At 43.4% G+C, this 22,911-nt stretch overlaps 1 protein-coding gene across 1 annotated transcript in view; it reads left to right on the top strand.

Moving 5' to 3' along the window:
- Nucleotides 1-22,911, top strand: part of LOC124006364 (thrombospondin type-1 domain-containing protein 7A-like) — a 99,631-nt gene that overhangs the window by 67,062 nt on the left and 9,658 nt on the right. The window contains 13 exon segments of the mRNA XM_046316339.1: nt 1,137-1,252; nt 3,851-3,986; nt 4,242-4,345; nt 5,705-5,769; nt 5,771-5,900; nt 6,320-6,586; nt 11,845-12,024; nt 12,911-13,049; nt 13,270-13,423; nt 14,831-14,972; nt 18,423-18,538; nt 19,191-19,308; nt 21,873-22,018. Coding sequence (XP_046172295.1) covers nt 1,137-1,252; nt 3,851-3,986; nt 4,242-4,345; nt 5,705-5,769; nt 5,771-5,900; nt 6,320-6,586; nt 11,845-12,024; nt 12,911-13,049; nt 13,270-13,423; nt 14,831-14,972; nt 18,423-18,538; nt 19,191-19,308; nt 21,873-22,018 — 1,813 coding nt within the window.

Raw genomic sequence — 22,911 nt, 5'->3', positions numbered from 1 at the left:
TAACTATAGGCTGGAGATTACATATAATCCTTTGTCCGTTAAATATGAAGACCGGCTCCAACCACAATCCCAGCGATCTAACGGATTATCGTCCAGCAATATAATCAATTTAAAACGGGAATGATTCCCATCGAGGGTCTTATCTATAGTGAACTGAATCTAGCCTGGAGGAATTAAATGCAGATTCTCCATTTAACAGAAATGAATATTAACAAAGGCGCTGCTGAGCTGCTAAAGCCGTATACTGTAGGTCATGTTTAAATTGCCCTACATAATAAGACATAAGTTGATCTCTTTCCTTTTTTACTTTTACCCCTTTTTCTCACCAATTTCGTGGTATCTAATTGGTAGTTACAGTCTTGTCCCATCGCTGCAACTCCTGTACAGACTCGGGAGAGGCGAAGGTCGAGAGCCATGCGTCCTCCGAAACACAACCCAGCCAAGTCACACTGCTTCTTAACCCAACGCCCGCTTACCCCGGAAGCCAGCCACACCAATGTGTCAGAGGAAACACCGTACACCTGGCGTCCTTGTCAGCGTGGATTGCGCTCGGCCTGCCACAGGAGTCGCTAGAGCACGATGGGACAAGAATATCCATGCCGGGCAAACCCTCGCCTAACTCGGACGACACTGGGCCAATTGTGCACGCTCCATGGGTCTCCCGGTCACGTCCGACTGCGACAGAGCCTGGAATCAAACCAGGATCTCTAGCAGCACAGCTAGCACTGCGATGCAATTCCTTAGACCACTGCACCACCTGGGAGGCCCCCTCTTTTCTTATCTGTCAGTGGTACCATAGATTGACATGGACATAATAGATAAAGGACATCTTATCAGACAGTTGCTTCTTGTTGTCCTAGTTTGTGCTTCAGAAAACACTGGATTTCTCTCGATAAAAGCCAAGTGGTTTTACATAGAAAAATGACAGAGTACAAAGCCAAGCAGGTTACAGTACTTTCTGAGAGGAGTATCTTCTCAGCCAAAAATCTATCATTGTTCCTCGATAGCTCCGTGGCTCTTGGCCAATCCGATGAGTCATTTGAATTCCTGCAGCCAAAGTGAGAAGCCTGTGTCTGTGTGTTACCAGCTATGTGTTTGCATGTGTTACCAGTAGTGTGTGTATGCTTATCATGTAGATGTCCTGAGAGTCCTCGTCCAGGTACAGTGCGGCCCTGTCGAATGCCCTGTAAGAAGGACTGCATCGTAACCCCCTTCAGCGACTGGTCCCAGTGCTCTCCCACCTGTGATGCAGGTATGAAAGAAGAATTCAAGCTACTGTGCAAAGACAGATGTAGGATCTTAATTTGATCACCCGGTCGCAGGACAACTTACCTGCTATGCAGTGTATTTGAGTCTTAAAAAGGCTTCTATAGTTTGAAATGTCCACTTAGAAATGTCTGACTTTTCCCCTTAAATATATCAACCCCTACAAAAAAAAAATATTATTTATAATCCACATAATAATAATTCACATTTCCTGTTGCTGCAGGGTTATTTTCCTGCTGTAGCATACTGGCTCAAATTAATATCATACATCTGTACTTGTTCATTGTAAGTCTCTTGGGAGCTAGGTACTATGGAGCAAAAATGCTCTCCTAAATGGAATTACTTGCTTATCCAACCGCTCAGAGGAATATTATGCATGTCAGCTTTCATCATGAAGCATAGAAATCATTGATATTATAAACCAATGGAAAACTGGGAGGAATAAGGAAACTGGCACCAATTGGGTGATGCATGCAATGTAAACGACTCATTACAGTTTCCTTAAGTTGTATTACTCTCGTTTCTTTACGGATATTTCATTTGACAGATTGACATGTAGGATGACCCTAAGATGACCTAATTTAGTGCAAACCAGTAAACATTCTAGCCTGTGGCTACAAGTGACAAGATGCCATGTTGTTGTTGCTAGTGTTGTTTTCATGCTGTGATAAAAACACCTTCAGACCACGTCACCTTTGTCAGACAGCCATGGCCACAGCTGGAGAACATTGTTGAATACATTACATTGATTTATGGGATGAAATTATCATCGTTCAGATTTTGATGACTTCTATATTTGGCATGACTGCATGAATCTTTGGCCCTCGCCACACACAGTCTCAGTCGTATATTTTGATAGTAGTGCTGATGTTCTCTTGCTGTATAGGATGACCTGCCTCCTACCCACACTGGTTGAAACTGAAGGTCAAGGCTACCCGGAGCCTGTAATACACTCATATAATATGATTCATCACTCCTGGGCCAGTCCTGAACCATAAAACAACATCTTCATCAGTATAGATCACTGGTCCTCAATCCTGGTCCTGGGGACCCACATTTTTGTTTTTGCCCTCGCACTACACACCTGATTCAAATCACCAAAGCCTGATTATGGGTTGATGATTTGAATCAGGTGTGTAGTGTTCGGGCAAAAACAAAAATGTGCACCCCTTTGGGTCCCCAGGACCAGGATTGAGAACCAGTGATCTATAGTCAGAGCTCTGGCAGAACTTTATAGTTCTTAATTGTGTTTATTCACCGGGTGTGTCTATTGGGAATACCGCTGATCGTGGAGAAAGCATCCATCTTGTTGATGATTTCACTGCAACGATAAAGCAGTCAACGTTCGCCCACTCTACCCTGAAATACATCAGTTTGACATGGAATGTCTCAACATCATTTAAAAGGGAACAGCGGCACATTTCAGAGTGGAGAGTGAAGTAGAAGCTAGAGCTAGGTCACAAGGTTCTGCAACCCTCCCCCTCACTGTGGTGCTAGATAGAACTTTGTGGAATGAAGCAGATCTACAAAAATAATCTACGTTCTGTGATGACAGCGAAATTACATATTTTGTTTGCAAGCCAAGCCCAATTATTCTTACATGTTTGCATCAAATACCATACTCCTTGAAAGGTGTGTGTTGATCATATATAGCAAATGCTACTTGATGAAGGATGGTCACTGGCAATCGACAGCTGCTGTGTTGCTCTTTGGATTATCCCATGTCATAGAATGGGCCAAGTGTGTGAACGTTTATAAAGACAAAGGCGAAGCCATGGAATTATTGGATTTGGATGGATGGATGGTTGACATGACGGAATGGTAGGCGGATATCTTCTGATCTAAAAGGTGGGGGAAGTTTTGCTACAGTTCTCGAGCTCATGAAAGCAACCAGCTCTCACAGTCTCACGTCAAAATGAGACGTTCATCCATGTTTCTCAAACGTCAAAGTGTTCTGCTTGGTTTCCAGATGAATGCGTTGAAAGAGGGATATGAAATAGGCCTCTACCGAGGTCTGATGATGCTTCTGACAGTATAGTAAAAGGATGTCCTAGTGTATTTAGAAATCTGCAGGAGACAGTGTAGTGTTTATGAGGAGTTCCCTTGTGCTGTGTTGTTGCATGTGCAGTAAGTCCTGAGTAGATTATTTCCCTCCCTGCTTGGCAGAGATCTTATAAAAGGTAAGAATTGTGAACCCACAACACAAATGCATCACATAAAATGTATATGCCATATCTCCCAATCAAAGGGGCTTCCCGAATAAAGCTTGTTCGCTGTGACAGAACCTGGTTTTTCTTCATAGATCTGCGTTATTCCACAAAGTTCTATCTAGCGCTGCAATGAGGGAGAGGGTCGCTTAACATTGTGACCTAGCTCTAGCTCTAGCTCTATTCCACTCTCCACGAGTGAGAGAGCTGCACACTGTGACAGACAGTCCAACACTGTGACAGACAGTCCAACACTGTGACAGACAGTCCAACACCGAGCCAGACAGGTTTAGGTACTGTGACAAATTTCCGGTGTTTGAAACTCGAATTATAAGATAGAATTAAAGTAATACTCAATGTACTGTTTGCTTTGTCAGCTGGTAACATTCAGAAGAAGAAGCAGTGGAGAAAACACGTCATCCTCCAGCTTCCAGCCAACGGGGGCCAAGACTGTCCTGAGGTGCTGGAGGAGGAAAAGGACTGTGAGGCTCCTAAAGTCTGCCCTGGTTACAGGTACAGCACAGTGCTTTCTGAAGACCCTGTACATGGAGATGATTACACCAACGATGATACTATTGCTACTGTCGTTAGCAACTCTTACTCATAAAGTGTATCGTTACTATACACTAATGACCTCTACTGTCTGCTGATAATGTTACTGTTGAATGTGATGATTTTAATGATTGTGATGACATTGACTTGATGATCATCATCACGTTCAACATCATTATCACAATCAGCATCATCACAATACTTCCTCTATTGCAGGTGGAAGTCACACAAATGGAGAAGGTGTCAATTGGTGCCATGGTACATCAGGGAGGACAGCCCAGGGGCTCGGGAGACATGTGGACCAGGTCTTCAAACAAGAGGTGAAATGACATCCTTTAACCGTCTCTTTTTTCCTTCACAAATCCCATTCTATTACTTACTCTTCTATCCAATTTAAACATCCACAATGAAATTGACATTCTTTGTGGCCTCTGAATCTCAGCCAGGAGAAAACAGATGGATTTGGCAAGGTTAGGAGAGGCAAATTGTGCTTCTTAAACCACTTGTCAAATTCTTCTCCTTTAGGCGAAGACGTGAACTGGGGTTGACACTCCCCGCAGCACTGAGGACACCGCTTGTCATCCCTCAGTGAATTTAGGATGTCAATGTCTTCATGACTTAGGCATCCACCTTGTTTGTTTGAGACAGTTTCTAAGTACCAGGTACCTCAGGCTCTTTTCATGCAGCTTCAATCACAGCTCCATTTGGGAGAGCTGCTACATTCCTCCCCTGGCTAACTACAACCTGTAAATATGTTTCAATTGTAAGCGAACACCATATGACAGCATATTGAAGCGTACGTTTTACTTGCATTCAGGAATGGCTCACCTACTGTAGATAAAAGGAGCGTACATATGTTTTTTCAGGTCACAGAATAATTCCATTGTTATATAGCTTTAAATAGAACTATAATCAGTAGCAATGTTGTAAATTGCCACTTGTGAAGTGCTAATATGCATAAATGGAAAGAGACACGTTACAATTTCCTTTTCTTCACACAAACGATCTGACATCCACAATCCTCCTGTAAGCGTTGGGCTGACTCTCATAGCCTGTGATTGTAGACGTTAACATCCCTGGGCTCTAAAGAATCCAGGTCACTGCTTGTCATTCTCTGAGACATGCTGAGACACAGTGTCTCTTTACCCCTGGGGCGTCTCACGGCTTCTCACAGCTTCTCACTGCTGTGTACCTGGAGGGACCTGGAACACTCCTGACCGCCAGTCACACTCACTGTCAACACACATGCCACCACAAACAACCCCACACATATCAACAGGCTACAGCGATCCAAACGTATAGAGTCAACAGAGGCCCAAGGGAGTTTGAGCAGAACTCTGCTTGTAAGTTACTTTGGGGTAGAAAAATAATTGGATCTTGAGTGTCTACGGCATAACGAAAAGCACATATTGCAATATCTTCAGTAATGTCCTTTTATTCAAAACTCAACATATTTGTCATATTAACATTGAACCTGACCCTTCTTTCTACGTTGTTACTGACCGTATTTAAAAAAAACGTCTGCCTGAGGCTGTGTTCAATTGACAACCACCCTGTATTACATAGTACACCTTTTCTGCAACCCACCAAACCAATCAATGTCTCCATTCCTGCTAAATCTCTTTGACCCAGACAAAATGGCCACCAAGGGACATTGTGCCTTTGATTTCCCCCCACAGCCGTGTCCTGTCGCCAGCTGGACGGAGCGCAGGCAGACATTGGGGAGTGTCTGAAGTTTGCCAACACCATGCCCCCCCATCACTCAGCGGTGCCAGCTCCCATGCCAGGATGATTGCCAGCTCACCAACTGGTCCAAGTTCTCGTCCTGCACAGCTGACTGTGTGGGGGTCCGAACCAGGAAGAGGTTACTTGTAGGTGAGGAATAGTAACAAAATGCGTGGACTTTTGGTAGTATGGCACTTTGCACCGGGGCTGTCCATTAAGGAAGTTCTATAGCTTATAAGCAACACATGACTGATTCAGTTTACTCTATGACCTTGCGAGAAGGGGAGGTAGCATGTAGCCTGCTAGAGTGCAGCATAGATGCTATTAGCAACTATTAGATAAAGTCTCTTGTTTTGGGGAGCAGCCTAAGAATTTTAATGAGGTCTGGTCCAATTAATCTGGATGTGGAATATTTATATGTTACTCAATGAGAACATAATTATGCATATTAATGCCTAGTGACAGGATGGAGTTTAGCTTTTAAATTGCACATGACAGACCTGCAGGCAGGCAGACACACACAAACACAAACGTCCTACCTACTAACCCTTATCCTCTCTCCACCCCAGGGAGAAGCAAGAAGAAGGACAAGTGTAAGAACACCCAGATGTACCCTCTGAGCGAGACGCAGTACTGCCCGTGTGACAAGTACAACGCCCAGCCCTTGGGCAACTGGTCCGACTGCATCCTGGCCGTGGGAGACCGGGTGGAGAGTCTCCCGGGCACGAAGGTCCAGGGGAACATCAAGGAGTGTGGCCAGGGCTACCGCTACCAGGCCATGGTGTGTTACGACCAGGACAACAGACTGGTGGAGACCTCACGATGCAACAGCCATGGTGGGGTGGAGTTGTTGTGTGTGTGTGTGTGTGTGTGTGTGTGTGTGTGTGTGTGTGTGTGTGTGTGTGTGTGTGTGTGTGTGTGTGTGTGTGTGTGTGTGTGTGTGTGTGTGTGTGTGTGTGTGTGTGTGTGTGTGTGTGTGTGTGCGTGCCCCCCAGGGGGAAGCTGACTAGCCGTAATCTCCCCCTGAGCCCCTCACACACTAATATACACACACACACTAATACACACACACACCAATACACACACTAATTAACACACACTAATACAGACACAGAGAGAGTATGCTCCTAATGGCATCATGCATTGCTCTGTTAACTATGACCCCTCATCTCTGATGATGACTGATGACCTGCCAGCACCAAATCTGCCCCAAATCACAGCTACAGTGCTTGGTTTGATGCCAAGGGCGGGGATGTGGGTCGACTGGGTTGCTAGGTTTCTCTCCAATGATGATTTCAGTGAATCAATAAGCAATGCGTGTACAAAACATTGCAATATCTGTATTAAAATGTAAGATGTTTTACCACTTTCTAAGTTCTCTGGCTCTCATGAATATTACTATTTTTAAAACAACTGTTTATTTTTAAAACTGGATTTTCTTTTAAACTGAACTTGACATGATTTATTTTCTCGAATATTCTTGTCTGAACTTTTCTTATCTGAATCGCTCTTATCTTCTTGTTCTTAAAACATGAAGCGCAAAGGAACACTCGATGCCCTCTCTAATTTGACACATGCAGACAAATTGCTTTTAGAATAGTTGAATTTTGAAGACATGTACTGATATAAGTGGCAGCAGAGAGCGAGATGTAGAAATGAACACATCAGTGTCATACATTTCTGAACAGAGCCCAAGCTATGACTCAGAGAATCAGTTGCACATTAGTAAGCCTGGGAGTGGGTACGACTGGAGCCCGGCACTGGGACGTATTAGGAATGAAAATATGTGTGTGTTTGTGGGACAAGGTATAATGTATATGATTATGGAAGGAATTATTGATAGTGTTCTCGAATAATGTGTTTTTGTCACTGAGATGATCGTCTCGTTACGGTATGTAGCGTAATACATGCAATATCACTTCCCTATCTCTCTCCCTCTCATGTTTCTCTCTCTGACTCTCTCTCCCTCTCTTCTCTCCCTCTCTCTTTCTCTCTCTGCGTATCTCTCACTCTCTCTCGCCCTCTCTCTTTCTCTCTTCTTGCTCTCTCTCTTCCTCCCATCGTCAGGGTTAATATTAATAGAAGAGGAGGGGGGGGGGGTAGTTATCTCTACCCCCCCCCAGAGATCAATAGAGGCGGGGATTAACGCTGAAAGGCTGTGTTGCTCACAGCGACGACATACACAGACATTCCTTTTACTGTTAACCTTTTTGTAAAGTTTTGGACTCAAGCGGTGATGATTTGACACAAGTTCATCTATTGCTGATTTGCTGGAGTCTATGGAGTTTTCCCCATTTTATGGGGTTAACGTTTCACACGTGAACTGTTCAAGTCTCCATGGTGGGTTAAAAGGTGTTGGTTGGAGTACTGACCAGTGACCATGTGTACAGAATCCATATTAGGAACCTTGCCATTCCTCCTCCTTGGACCTTCACGCCTCACCTTGACAATGTTTCTAGTATGGATTCTGTACTTTGTAACTCAGCCATTCCCTTTTCCATGATTATAAACTATGGGATGGCTCTGAGAGGCTTGGCCTTGGCTTGACAGGAATTGGGTGTTTAAGAGGGAATTTTTTTTAATGTATATTTTATTTCATCTTTATTTAACCAGGTAGGCAAGTTGAGAACAAGTTCTCATTTACAATTACTACCTGGCCAAGATAAAGCAAAGCAACAAGAGCGTACAGGTCGCAATGATGGGTAGTATATGGGGCTTTGATGACAAAACGGATGGCACTGTGATAGACTGCATCCAATTTATTGACTGGGTATTGGAGGCTATTTTGTAAATGACATCGCCGAAGTCGAGGATCGGTAGGATGGTCAGTTTAGAATGGTATGTTTGGCAGCATGAGTGAAGGATACTTTGGATTGGAAATGTTTGATATGAGTCTGGAAGGAGAGTTTACAGTCTAACCTGACACCTAGGTATTTGTAGTTGTCCACATATTCTAAGTCAGAACCATCCAGAGTAGTGATGTTGGACGGGCAGGCAGGTGCAGGCAGCGATTGGTTGAAGACCATGCATTTAGTTTTACTTGTATTTAAGAGCATTTGCTCTGAGGCCACAGAAGGAGAGTTGTATGGCATTGAAGCTCGTCTGGAGGGTTGTTAACACTGTGTCCAAAGAAGGGCCAGAAGTATACAGAATGGTGTCGTCTGCGTAGAGGTGGATCAGAGACTCACCAGCAGCAAGAGCGACATCATTGATGATGAAGAGAGTTGGTCCAAGAATTTAACCCTGTGGCACCCCCATAGAGACTGCCAGAGGCCCGGACAACAGGCCCTCCGATTTGACACACTGAACTCTATCAGAGAAGTAGTTGGTGAACCAGGCGAGGCAATCATTTGAGAAACCAAGGCTATCGAGTCTGCCGAAGAGGATGTGGTGATTGACAGAGTCGAAAGCCTTGGCCAGGTCAATGAATACGGCTGCACAGTATTGCACAGTATTGCACAGTATTGTTTCTTATCAATGGTGGTTAAGATATCGTTTAGGACCTTGAGCGTGGCTGAGGTGCACCCATGACAAGCTCTGAAACCAGATTGCATAGCGGAGAAGGACTGAGGAATGAGGTCACTGTGGGAATCTGCGCTGTAGGTGAAGGCTTGTAGTAAGGCGGACATGTTGTTAAGGACCAGTAACCTCTAGCAGTATGTGAGGTTGTGGTGGGGAAGTGGTTTAGTTGGAGGCGATTGGGAGCCGACATATTAGTAAGGGCTAGTGAACTACTCTACATGGGCAGGAGAGTGCTGTTGAGGATTAGGGTTAGCTAATGTAGTGAGAGGAGGAGGGGCTGCCATGGTATTAAGAGATGATTGGGCCACTTCCAAACTGCCGAAATGACGCAGCAAAACAAATCAGGTGAACGCAATAGGTTGTGCTAAATTTAAGCTGTGCTGTGGAACAGAAAAGTTCTGATTAAACAGCAACACATCCATTCTATGGATCCCTCAAGAAATGTGATACAATATGCAGTGTTTCTCCCACTCCGTATCCTCTCATTCCACCACACCCCTGCAGACACGCAGCGGATAACTATACATCAAAATGTGTTTTGGTTTGAAACTGTCTTTACACTGTAGCTGCAGTACTAATCAGACATATAGAGACACTCTCTGTATGTTTAACTCTGGTTCTAATTCCTCTGATTGGAATTGGCACTGTAGGAACAGAACTGTATCAGGGGGTTCATGTAGATCTATAGGGGATGAACACATATGTGAGGGTCCATGAACTACATGGCATAAGGGATGATTTCAGATCATTAGGCTGGCTTAAAGAGCAATTGAAGGCTATTAACAACTTCTCTGGTAGAAAATGGCCTATGTGGCATCGATATTAGTCCGAAACATTTGTTCTAGTGTTACAAAGTGTAAATAGGATCATTTTGTTCATAAGGTCAGTCACGTCCAAACTGAGATTTGAGAGATAATTAGGAAAACAATGGCACGTCACGGAATGAAGGTTAGTGTATAAGTTTTCCTTGGGTTGGGTTTATTTCAATCCTGCCCACAGCTGGCAGCACCCAAGTAATCATTAGTTCAGGACCGCGCAGCTGCACGTGAACAATCATCATGCCCATGGTCAATTTGGTTTGGCATTCATTATCCTTAAGGGATATGGGACAATATTTTAAAATGTCAGTAGCTCCAAATTTATATAACTTAAAAAATCTCTAACCAACTATAAATTATACAAATTCATATAGAAATATTGAAAGCATTTAATGAGACAATTTACATTGTGAAATTGAATAAATGGGACTGAGTCAAACATGTGGTTTCATTATGTTTGATCTGTTTGATACCGTTCCATTCATCCATTCCAGTCATTACACTGAGTCTGTCCTCCTACAGCTCCTCCCACCAGCCTCCACTGGTGTTTGTGATGTCACAGTAAGGCGTGTCACTGTGCCACTAGGGTCACCCCTGTTGGGATCGGAGAGGCTTATTTCCCTGCCACCCCGTCTTCCTGCCATGTGGTCTGCCCCATCACTCAGGGAGCTCCTATGTTTGAACAGGATTCCAGGGTCAAATACTGCTGACAATGGTAGCAGTTAACAGCCAGGGCTTCCAATCAATCACACACCCAGCACCTAGAGAGTCTTCAGGAAGACAGAATGTTGTCAAAAAAAAGTGCATTTTATGCACAAACACCTCATTTTGTCTCCTTGCGTGTTCACTTCATTGATTTAGCTGTTTTCCAATTCAATCTGGATGGGACCACAGGGAAACGCTGCTACACAATAACACAGCCTCAGGCCTTCAACCCTGAAGCTTTAGTTCAGACCCAGCCCTCAAACGTATACAATACACCGTACATTCCAGTTCATTAACAACCATCTCGTGAAAAAGCATCGAGAAGAAACGTGTTGATCTCCACTGAAATGTAGCCAGTGGTTCACATGGATAACCTCTTCCAGTGCATTAGCCTGCGACCTCTGTGTGCTTGTCGAGACAGACACAGGATATCAGGGCTTGGGGATGTAGGGATCCAGATAAACAGGAGTAATAAAGCAGAGTGAGACGCTTAAGCCAGCCAGCCCCAGTTGCCATGTCATGACCCTGTCAGCCACTTGAGGAAACATAGATTACATGAAAAAGCTTACAGTTGACCCAAACCACTGTTCCAGAGTATTTTTTATTTATTTTAACAGCTCCATATGAGACCCTGGGGTGTAGCTCTATTGTTATAGCGCAACATCAGCCGTCTCTGGAAATCAACAGTTGAGCCATTATTTGCTCATGTTGTTGGTGCTAGTATTGGTTTTCTGGTCATGTGATATCGTTACACCTTGGATTTTCTCCAAGTTGCACATACAATATTTTCACAAGAGTTTATTACGACGTTATTGTTTATTACGGAAAACAAAAATAGAATGGGTAACATTATGCTTTAACTCCTTCGTGAAAATGTCATGAACATGCAATTACGTTTTGCAACATGTCATAACCTTATCGCAATCAGACTAGAATAGATGCTATACCATGGAAAGGAAGGGCTATGCATCATAGGGCTCCTGGGGGCCTCCATGGGCCCCTGTCTTTTCCTGGCCCTTCTCACACCACTCTCTCTCTCCTCCATGCAGGCTACATTGAGGAGGCATGCATCATCCCCTGTCCATCAGACTGTAAGCTCAGCGAGTGGTCCAACTGGTCCCGCTGCAGCAAGTCATGTGGTAGCGGGGTCAAAGTGCGATCCAAGTGGCTCCGGGAGAAACCCTACAACGGAGGGCGACCCTGCCCCAAACTGGACCACATCAACCAGGTACAGCATGAGAAACACTCACAAGACTGTCTAATGTAGAAATTAGTTCATGTTTACTTGTAAGAATTTTGTCTGACAGCTGAGGGACTTCCTAATATGGATGCCAGTTTTTCCTAATATAAATTATTTTTTCAGGCACTGTTTGTGATAAATAACACCGTTTTTGTGTTAGAAACACATTATTACAAACACATAGGAGAGAGAAACAAATGAAATATTCATTAAAATATTCTGTTTGAATTACCTTCCGTTACTTTCTCTCATGATTGCCAAATTGCTTTTGCTGGGTAGAATAGAGGGCCAGGGGAATGGATACTATAAATGGATCCATCCAACAGAAATGATTTGAGAAATTACATTTTTTTTTTTACCTTCAACATGAATAGCAACAGATTCAGAGAAGTGGATTAAATTCATGGTATGTTGATCTGTTTCTCAGTGTTTGAACTCTCTAAAGGGGTCTTCACAGAGGCAGCCTTTATTTACAACGTCACATTAATCAAATGTTTGATCGAAGCCATTCAATATTTGCATTTGTCAATTATACCAAATCTTTGTCACTTTCATTCCACAATGCACACTGGATACGGATAAACACAATAGGCCCAGGTAAGACCCTTTTCAGTATTATCAATTCCCATTGTCAACCATGTCCCACATACTAAATATCTCTTGTTGTGCATAGTACTGTACAGAACACTCACAGACGTAGCAGGGGTAAGATTAAAAGGGATAGACATAAGCACTAACAAAACACCTCTGGTAATGTCTTAATCATCTCAACACAGTAATATCATTGACACTATTCTTGTCACCCAAACTCAATGATAAACGGAGGTAATAACCATATACATATTAAGTGTCAAACCTCTTGCCTGGTGCCTTCCCCCAGGTGTATGAGGTTGTGCCCTGTATTAGTGACTGCAGTCAGTATGTGTGGGTGGCTGAACCCTGGAGTGTGTGGAAGGTCAGCAACTTGGACCTGAAGGAGAACTGTGGAGAGGGCGTCCAGACCCGCAAAGTCAGGTACTATACCCTTTCACTACATCACACTACTGTAGCCTAAATAAAACCATCCCAAGCGATGTTCCACTCCCTCATACGAAGACCGTTGTGTCACGCACAGTATAAATCCATGGTCCTCAACATATGCATGTAAATATGTTGTATATATTGCGTTTGATTGACAGCTAAATGTTTTGACTATGTAAGGTCATATGAACACATCTCTGGGCCAATCCCATAGGTGTATGCTGAACACTATTGACGGTCCATCTGAGTCTGTGGAGGACTACCTGTGTGACCCGGAGGACATGCCCTTGGGGACGCGGGGAAGCCGGCTGCCCTGCCCCGAGGACTGTGTCCTCTCTGACTGGAGCAGCTGGAACCGCTGCAGCCTGGTAAGAATAACTGGTCTGAGACCAGTCATCTCTATTCATGTATGTATGATGTGTATGTGATGAGTGTGGTAAGAGGTTTCCTGGATCTGTACAAAAGTTTTGGCCTCTCTGGAGTTGCTGCAGCCTGGTACATGTATGTGGTAGGAACTGACCCTGGATCTGTAGGATAGTTTTTTTTTATTCACCCCACTGATTCTGTGATATGAAGTCCTGTGATTGAAACTGATACCCATTTCTCACTTTTCGAAAGAGACTGGAACCTAACATAAAGAGTTTGTTTGTCTTAGGATAAATGGATTGTGAGTCCTTCACAGTATGATATTTCCTCCTCCACGGAGGCAGAAAAATAAAATAAAAATTGAAATGTGTGCTGCAGAACGGTAACAAATGCCTGTGAATCACATTATCCAATTCTCGCCCATTAAAATACACAGAGAAAGAAACCGATGTAACTACTTCCTGATCGAGACTTCAGTGGAGGTGAATGTATTTCTGGATGTAGAAATCCCCTGGTGAAACAGCTGCACCGGCTCCGATCGGATCATGAACCATTCTCACTCTCCAGCCTGACACTGCTAGGAAGCCTTTGTAACACGGTAAAGGCAGCCCGACCATGGTTGCCTCACAGCTGTAAAATAGACACATGTATGAAATATTACTGAATATAATCAAAGTCCAGTAGTTAACCGCAGTAAGGGGTCCACTCCTCCCCCTCTGACACATTTCATTGGTTGTAAAAAAAAAGAGCGATTGAACTGTTTCGACGTCACCTGCTGTTTTCCTGAAAAGGCGCCAGCCATTGTTAATCACACCCCGTTCTCTTGAAGTGCTTGACATGCTGACTTCCCACAATTCCAATCTCAACATGGAGTCTTGCCGGTACCATGTTTAATTCATGAGGAATAAAATATTCCAGCGATGTTATTCCAGAGGCAGTGTTCTTCCCACTCTCACACTGTGTAAAGGGAATGTAAGGTTGGAATATCTATTTGAGAAGCATCCTCAACGTTTTTCCGCAAAATTCCTAGGAATTCCATATTCCAGGAATGCCAGTAGAGAGGATATGGAAATGTTGGCAGCCCTGGGAATTGGGAATGGCATGACATCAAAACATGGAATGTTAATCCACTTTTATTTAAGACAATTAAATATGGAGAAAAAGCTGGGAAATAATCCAGAAGCCTTCAAATTCACACAGTTGAATCGACTTTCATGTTCAATAAATATGGACATCATGGCGACAAGGCGTCTCCATTGAAAAGGGGCTTAGTTCCAGTTCAGTGATCTGTCTACGTAGACGTCTTATGACTTGCTGCCAAATCATTTACGCTATAACAAAAATACACAACCCTCCCCCCTTTTTGCTCAACCCCTCCATGTCGATGTGAAATTGTGCCTACTTTTCAGCCATGCAGTTACAACAACAGTAGGAAACGGACAGCTTACGCCATCCGGTCACCTGGAGCAGGGAGACAATGTCCGGACACCACAGAGAAGGAGCCATGTAGTCTGAACCTGAACTGCTTTCACTATTTCTACAACATCACAGGTAAAAAAAAAAAAATCAATCGCAGAACATCTCACTTTGACATCTTCCATCTAGTTTGTCTATAAGTAGCTACTTTCCCTCATCAGTGGCTATCTACTTACACTGTTACTTAAAGGCCCAATGCTGCTGTTTTTACCTCAATATCAAATCATTTCTGGGTAACAGTTAAGTACCTTACTGTGACTGTTTTCAATCAAAATGGTCAAAAAGAAACAAAAATAGCTTCTTAGCGTGAGCAATTTCTTGATCTATTAACTTATTTTCCTCCTGGTGACTGCATCCTACCAAAACAGGCAGAAATGTCAGGCGGCCATTTTTAACAGCTCTTACACTAAAAGGGCATTATCATAATTTTCACAATTTGTATAGTATTATTCCAAGTTCATAGTGTGGAAATATATACAAAACCCTGGGAAATCATGTTATTGACCTCACTCGGCCTTTGAAGTGTTCCAATTTTACTCATACTGAAATAACTTTACCCAACTAATGCAGTTAAAAACATCTATATACACACTATAAGGTTATGTATTCATTTTGCACACTCTTGGTGCAGCATACTCTTATTTAGTGCTACTCCAAAACGACTTGGTCCAATTAAACTGCAGTCTTTTTTGGTGGCTCCTCTGTGATTCCAGAGATGTGTAGTGTTATCTTCAATATCGTAGCTCTCTCTCTCTCCTCTCTCTGTCTGTTGCTCGCTTCACTGCTAATCTGTAGCGCTCTGCTCCCAGCGTCACCCAGGCCTTTCAGGGCCACACAGTAACTATGCAAATAAAATACCAGTAGAGATCATTACTGGAAATACTCTATTTCAAGTAGCCAGGATCCATCTTGCCTTTGCTTGTCTGAATCGTTCTCTCTCTCTCTCTCTCTCTCTCTCTCTCTCTCTCTCTCTCTCTCTCTCTCTCTCTCTCTCTCTCTCTCTCTCTCTCTCTCTCTCTCTCTCTCTCTCTCTCTCTCTCTCTCTCTCTCTCTCTCTCTCTCTCTCCACAATCTCCCTCTTCCACTCCCCTGAGTGCCACAAAGCTTTGCAGCAGGAGTTGAGCACTTAAAACAGCCGCTAAAAACAGCCACTCATCTTTGTCAGAGTGTTGCAGGCGTTTGAGTGATCCCCAGGCCCCTCAGTGGTAGACATGCTTCCTGGCTTAACTAGAGCCACATGGTTATTTGATTGTGGTTCTGCGATTCCAACTTCTCTGGATTCAAACGATATGTGTCACGTTCTGACCTTAGTTCTTTTGTTATGTCTTTGTTTTAGTTTGGTCAGGGTGTGAGTTGAGTGGGTTGTCTATGTTAGTTTTTCTATGATCTGCTATTTCTGTGTTTGGCCTGGTATGGTTCTCAATCAGAGGCAGCTATCAATCATTGTCCCTGATTGAGAACCATATTTAGGGAGCCTGTTTTCTATTGTGTTTCGTGGGTGATTATTTTCTGTTCTGTGCTATTTCACCGTTCAGGACTATTTAGTTTCGTTTTCACTGTTTTTGTTTTGTGTTCATATAATAAATACAATATGGACACTTACCACGCTGCACATTGGTCCTCCGATCCTTCTTACTACTCCTCCTCAGAAAAGGAGGACGAGAACCGTTACAATATGTTTCACTTCAGAGGATTGTTTATGTAAATACTTTACTATTTCAATTTTTGATAACTTTTATTTCACTACATTCCTAAAGAAAATGATATACTTTTTACTCCGTACAATTTCCCTGACACCCAAAAGTACTCCTTACATTTTGAAGGCTTAGCAGTACAGGAAAATGGTCCAATTCACACACTTATCAAGAGAACATCCCTGGTCATCTCTACTGCCTCTGATCTTGCGGACTCACTAAACACAAATGCTTTATTTGTAAATGGCGTCTGAGTGTTGGAGTGTGCCCCTGGCTATCCTTAAATAAATAAAAATTAAAAAAAAAAATTGTGCCATTTGGTTTGCTTAATATAATATACTTTTACTTTTGATACGTACGTATATTTAAAAACCAAATACTTTTAGACTTTCACTCAAGTAGTATTTAACTGTGTGACTTTTTTACTTGAGTCATATTCTATTAAGGTATGTTTACTTTGACGCAAGTCTGACAATTCCACCACTTCTCTTGAAATAGGCGTGGGCGTTACTCTGGATCTTTTTATATGCTCCTCCGTCATATGCCCTAGTTTAGCTGTCAAAAGCATGGCAGAGCAGGTGTTACAAGTGGTCATTCAGTTAATGAGCTCAAGTGTTAGAGGTGTTCCCAATGCGTCTGTTGCCAAACTAATCAAACTCAACTGAGTACATATCCTATCTTTAGAAAATGGCTTGGGGTTGGAACTGCCTAAAACAGGCTTTGACATCAAATGTACCCTTTGCCTAATGATTGAAGCTTTGCATGTGTATCTCCTGTCCAGTTCAGGGGCAATGATCTATATAAACACTAGATTGCAAATGCTGTGTATTGGCCAATGAGAGGCTTTGAAGCCACCGGTCGGACATATTGGTACTTCCCAGAAGAAGGAATAAATGGAAGTCTTTACAGTATTTCAATTAAATGTTTCAAGGACAAAATTACATGTATTTAAGAATTTTAATATTGTAGTGGGGACAGCAACATTATTACTTTCTAAAAGTTATATGTTAAGGAAAATGTTATTTAAATTTACTTATGATTATTTCTATGTTTAGCTCACATAATATCATTTCAAAGTATGCATTAAGGTGTCTGTAATAGAATAAGCTTGGTAAAAACAAATGTATGCATTAAAATGAATCAAATTAATTTCTATAGCTTATTTTTTACAATGATGGGGGAGTAGTAAAATGGAACAGCGGTGGCTTCAAATCAGTGCCCCCCTTTTAGCCATCTAGTATATATATAAATCATTGGTTCGGGACCTACCGTACACTGAGAATAGAAAACATTTTAGAACACCTGGTCTTTCCATGACATAGACTGACCAGGTGAATCCAGGTGAAAGCTATAATCCCTTATTGATTCCACTTGTTCACTCCACTTCAAGCAGTGTAGATGAAGGGGAGTAGACAGGTTAAAGAAGGATTATCAAGCCTTGAGACAATTGAGAAATGGATTGTTTTATGAGTGCCATTCAGAGGGTGAATGGGCAAGACCAAAAAACAATGTATGCCTTTGAACAGGGTACGGTAGTAGGTGCCAGACACACCGGTGTGTGTATCAAGAACAGTCAACCACCCAAAGGACATCCAGCCTACATGGCACAGCTGTGGGAAGCATTGGAGTCGACATGGGCCAGCATCCCTGTGGAACGTTTGGACACCTTGTAGAATCCATGCCCTGACGAATCGAGGCTGTTCTGAGGGCAAAAGGGAGTGCAACTCAATATTAGGAACGTGTTCCTAATGTTTAGTATACTCAGTGTATGTTTGTGAGTTTGTCTTGAATTTGAGTGTGATTTTCATACTGGTCTGCCTTTTGCCCTCAGACTGGAGCACATGTCAGCTAAGTGCCAATGCTGTGTGTGGGAACGGCATCAAGACGCGGATGCTGGACTGTGTACGCAGCGACAGCAAGTCTGTCGACCTCAAGTTCTGTAAGGAGGTGAGATCCTCTTAAATGCTCTATCCCCAACTCCTGATTACAATCCTAGCTCTCATTCCGATCCACTATGGTGAAAGTCAATACTGAGCTAGAGATTCTGAAATTGGACCGTTTCCATCAGTAGTGTCAATAGTTTGAAGTTGTGTGTCCTTGGAGTATTACTAATTTAGCGCAGCAGAGCAGCAACAACGTAATATATTATCTCTTTGGATCAGTATCAGCCACAAGTGATTCTAGGCAAATAAAATGACAGGCATGTACAGTATCTTCATAAAACATACAGAAGTGTTTACACATGAGGATTGCTGCAGCCCCATCAGATTCAACTCAGTTTATTCATAATCCATTCAGACTCTCTCAAATTGTACCCTGCAGGCTGCAGTGGGAAAACTAAACTCACTGGTATTGAACCCATGGCCCAGTTGCAGTCCGGCTCAATCAGAGATAATAGGGTTTAAACAAGCCGGGTGCCCATCTTGTGCCAGAACAGAACCAGCGGCTCCTGAGAATTATAGGCTATTTACCTAGGGGTCAGACAGAAGTAAGAAGTAATGGGTCTGGGCTGGCTGTAGCAGTCTGTTGCAAAACGCCACTATGATAGGTGTTGTGACTGATACTGTAACTGAGTGATAATGATCCCGCTCTTTCGCAGCTGAGCCTGGAGAGGAAGTGGCAGATGAACATTTCCTGTGTGGTGGAGTGTCCCGTCAACTGCCAGCTGTCTGATTGGTCGGCCTGGTCGGAATGCTCGCACACGTGTGGATTGGATGGTAAGACAGGTAGCCTAGTGGTTAGAGCATTGAGCCAGCAACCGAAGGTTTCCTCGATCGAATCCCCTAGCTGACAAGGTAAAAATCTGTCATTCGGCCCCTAAACAAGGCAGTTAACCCACTGTTCCCCGGTAGGCCGTCATTGTAAATGAGAATTTTTCTGAACTGACTTGCCTAGTTTAATAAAGGTTCAATTTGAAATGTTTTATATATACTCCTATATCTTTTTACTGTCAATGGCTCCTAGGTAAACATCTGAGATGATCAAGAAGAATTGAAGGACACTTAATGGGTTAATCTTGGTTGTTATATGTATATTGTTTCCATATGAGATACTACAGTGCATGAGTTACATAAGGACCATTTGATTTGTTTCCTACAAATATTCTATTCAAGCTAATATCACAACATATCTCAGGCAGCCAGGGTTTGGGGGGAAAAAAACAAAGATTACAAACGAGACAAATGGCATTAAACACGGTCATACAGTATCGTCAAATCTCACTCTGTTTCGGTCAACCTTACGTAATAGAATGCACACCTTCCTACGTTCGCTGTGCTGTCAACCCACGTTAAATCAACAGCTCCTCTACACTGTCAGATTGGCAACGGTCACGGGGATCTCCGTCTGCGCAAAATCACACAAGAATCGCAGGATTGCTCATTGAACTGAGAGAGATTGCCTCATACGTCGCCCTGTAAAGTGGCTGCTCTGTCCTTTGTTGTTTGTTGTTGTACAGCATCAGACAATTGATTCTGTCCTATCATGTCTGTCTGCTAGCGGCCCTGTGGGAAGCCCTTTGAAGTAACAGCCGGCCTGTAGCCTCTAGCACCTGCAGCTAAATCACAGGCAAGAGATAAGTGTTTTTAGAGTGGCTAAAGGTGCAATGGGGATCCTCACCTGATCTACAGAGGATGTTCTGTTGGCTAGGACAGGATGTGAGGTCGTATTATGTCTGATGGAGAATGTTGTATTTACTGTCTGATAAGTGTAGCAGGTGTTCTTTGTTTGTTTGGTTGAGAGAGAGGATTGCTGGCTCTGTGTTGGAAAATGAGCTGTTATATGTGACCAATTGCAAAACAGAGATGGAGAAAGGGGTTTGAAAGAGTATGTGGCATGGAAGCAGTGAGAGGAATTTATACGAGAGGGGTGGAAAGAGAGGAATGAATGCGAGGTGGACATTGAGTCTGCAGTACTTGAAGTACCAGTGTTTTACAGCAAATCACAATCAGTGTGTGTGTGTGTGTGTGTGTGTGTGTGTGTGTGTGTGTGTGTGTGTGTGTGTGTGTGTGTGTGTGTGTGTGTGTGTGTGTGTGTGTGTGTGTGTGTGTGTGTGTGTGTGTGTGTGTGTGTGTGTGTGTGTGTGTGTGTGTTAGCTCACTTATTAATACCTATACTTTATCTGAGATGATGCACTCTTAGTATAACTACTGTATACATCACATTGCAAAGCCTTTAGAATCAAGAAGGCTTACGAAATGCTCAAACTGCAGCACACCCAATCCATTACCCACGAGAGACTTCACCACCTCATAGGGTCCTGTAAAGGAAAAGTCATTTTGCTCAAGTGGAAGAGTGGAAGTAGAGAGGTAATCAATATGGCTGGAGGACAGAACAGTGTAGCAGGCTTTTTCAAGAGCTGCCTTTGTCAAGCAGTTAGGGACGACTGATACAGTAACCTATAAATAACACAGTAACACGCGTGCAAAGAGGCACAGGAGTACACACGAATACACACGTACATAACTACACACAATAACTGTTTGTAGGCCTATACTGTAATTACATTTCCTTGCCAATTGAATTGAATGCACTGAATGGTGAAGGGCCTGACATTAAGACAATGGATGAACTTTAGCAGACTTCATTCAAAATAAAGGAAAAGAATACAGGAGGGAACAAGACATCGTTGACTTGCGTTTGTCTAGACGGAGATCCCTGCTGTGGTTGGTTTGTAGCCCCGACCTCGTGCATCTCCCTATTCAGACATCAGTCATATGTCCATGTGAATCACAGTCAAAGCATTCTTTCTGAATCAAATAGTCACAATGTCTGCAGACTTGTCTTTGGGTGGCAGGGTGGCAGCCTAGTGGTTAGAGTGTTGGACTGGTAACCGAAAGGTTGCAAGTTCATATCCCCGAGCTGACAAGGTACAAATCTGTCGTTCTGCACCTGAACAGGCAGTTAACCCACTGTTCCTAGGCCGTCATTGAAAATAAGAATTTGTTCTTAACTGACTTGCCTAGTAAAATACTGTAACTACTACAGATTTAGAATCTTCATTTGAGTCAGTTTAGCAACAGCAGGAAAATAATCCTCACAAACAGGAAATCTGGATATAATTCATGGACATTTTTTAAGGTGTTTCATAAAGGGAAAATCAAGTCTGAATTTTCAAAGTGAAATTTACTTCAGGAGCCTTTTAAACCTCAAATGCACTACACTGCATTGCAGGAAAGTTCTCCTGCAACAGGGTGATCAAATTAAGATCCTACATCTGTACAAGACTAATTGTCCAGTGAGTGTTTCACATTAATGATGTCACTGCATTTTTGTGTTCTAGGGCGGATGTGGCGTAGCAGGGTGGTGGTGCAGGGATCCCAGGGAGACGGGCGTCCCTGTCCCTCTCAGCTGGAGCAGTGGAAACCTTGTCCTGTCAGACCCTGTTACAGGTGGCAGTACAGCCCCTGGTCTGAGTGCAGAGTGGAGGTAGGCTACACCACACACAGTTTTATTCTCCCTGGTATGAGTGCAGAGTGGAGGTAGGCTACACCACACACTGTCTTATTCTCCCTGGTATGAGTGCAGAGTGGAGGTAGGCTACACCACACACAGTCTTATTCTCCCTGGTATGAGTGCAGAGTGGAGGTAGGCTACACCACACACAGTCTTATTCTCCCTGGTATGAGTGCAGAGTGGAGGTAGGCTACACCACACACAGTCTTATTCTCCCTGGTATGAGTGCAGAGTGGAGGTAGGCTACACCACACACAGTCTTATTCTCCCTGGTATGAGTGCAGAGTGGAGGTAGGCTACACCACACACTGTCTTATTCTCCAGAGTGGAGGTAGGCTACACCACACACTGTCTTATTCTCCCTGGTATGAGTGCAGAGTGGAGGTAGGCTACACCACACACAGTCTTATTCTCCCCTGAGTGCAGAGTGGAGGTAGGCTACACCACACACAGTCTTATTCTCCCTGGTATGAGTGCAGAGTGGAGGTAGGCTACACCACACACAGTCTTATTCTCCCTGGTCTGAGTGCAGAGTGGAGGTAGGCTACACCACACACAGTCTTATTCTCCCTGGTATGAGTGCAGAGTGGAGGTAGGCTACACCACACACAGTCTTATTCTCCCTGGTATGAGTGCAGAGTGGACACACAGTCTTATTCTCCCTGGTATGAGTGCAGAGTGGGTAGGCTACACCACACACAGTCTTATTCTCCCTGGTATGAGTGCAGAGTGGAGGTAGGCTACACCACACACAGTCTTATTCTCCCTGGTATGAGTGCAGAGTGGAGGTAGGCTACACCACACAAAGTCTTATTCTCCCTGGTATGAGTTGAGTGCAGAGGTAACTTGCTTCCAGGGCAGCCCAC

Source organism: Oncorhynchus gorbuscha, linkage group LG19 (genome assembly GCF_021184085.1).
Source record: "Oncorhynchus gorbuscha isolate QuinsamMale2020 ecotype Even-year linkage group LG19, OgorEven_v1.0, whole genome shotgun sequence".
Classification (NCBI taxonomy): Eukaryota; Metazoa; Chordata; class Actinopteri; order Salmoniformes; family Salmonidae; genus Oncorhynchus; species Oncorhynchus gorbuscha.
Note: the sequence above shows the minus strand (reverse complement) of the source record. Positions and strands in the feature narration are given on the sequence as shown.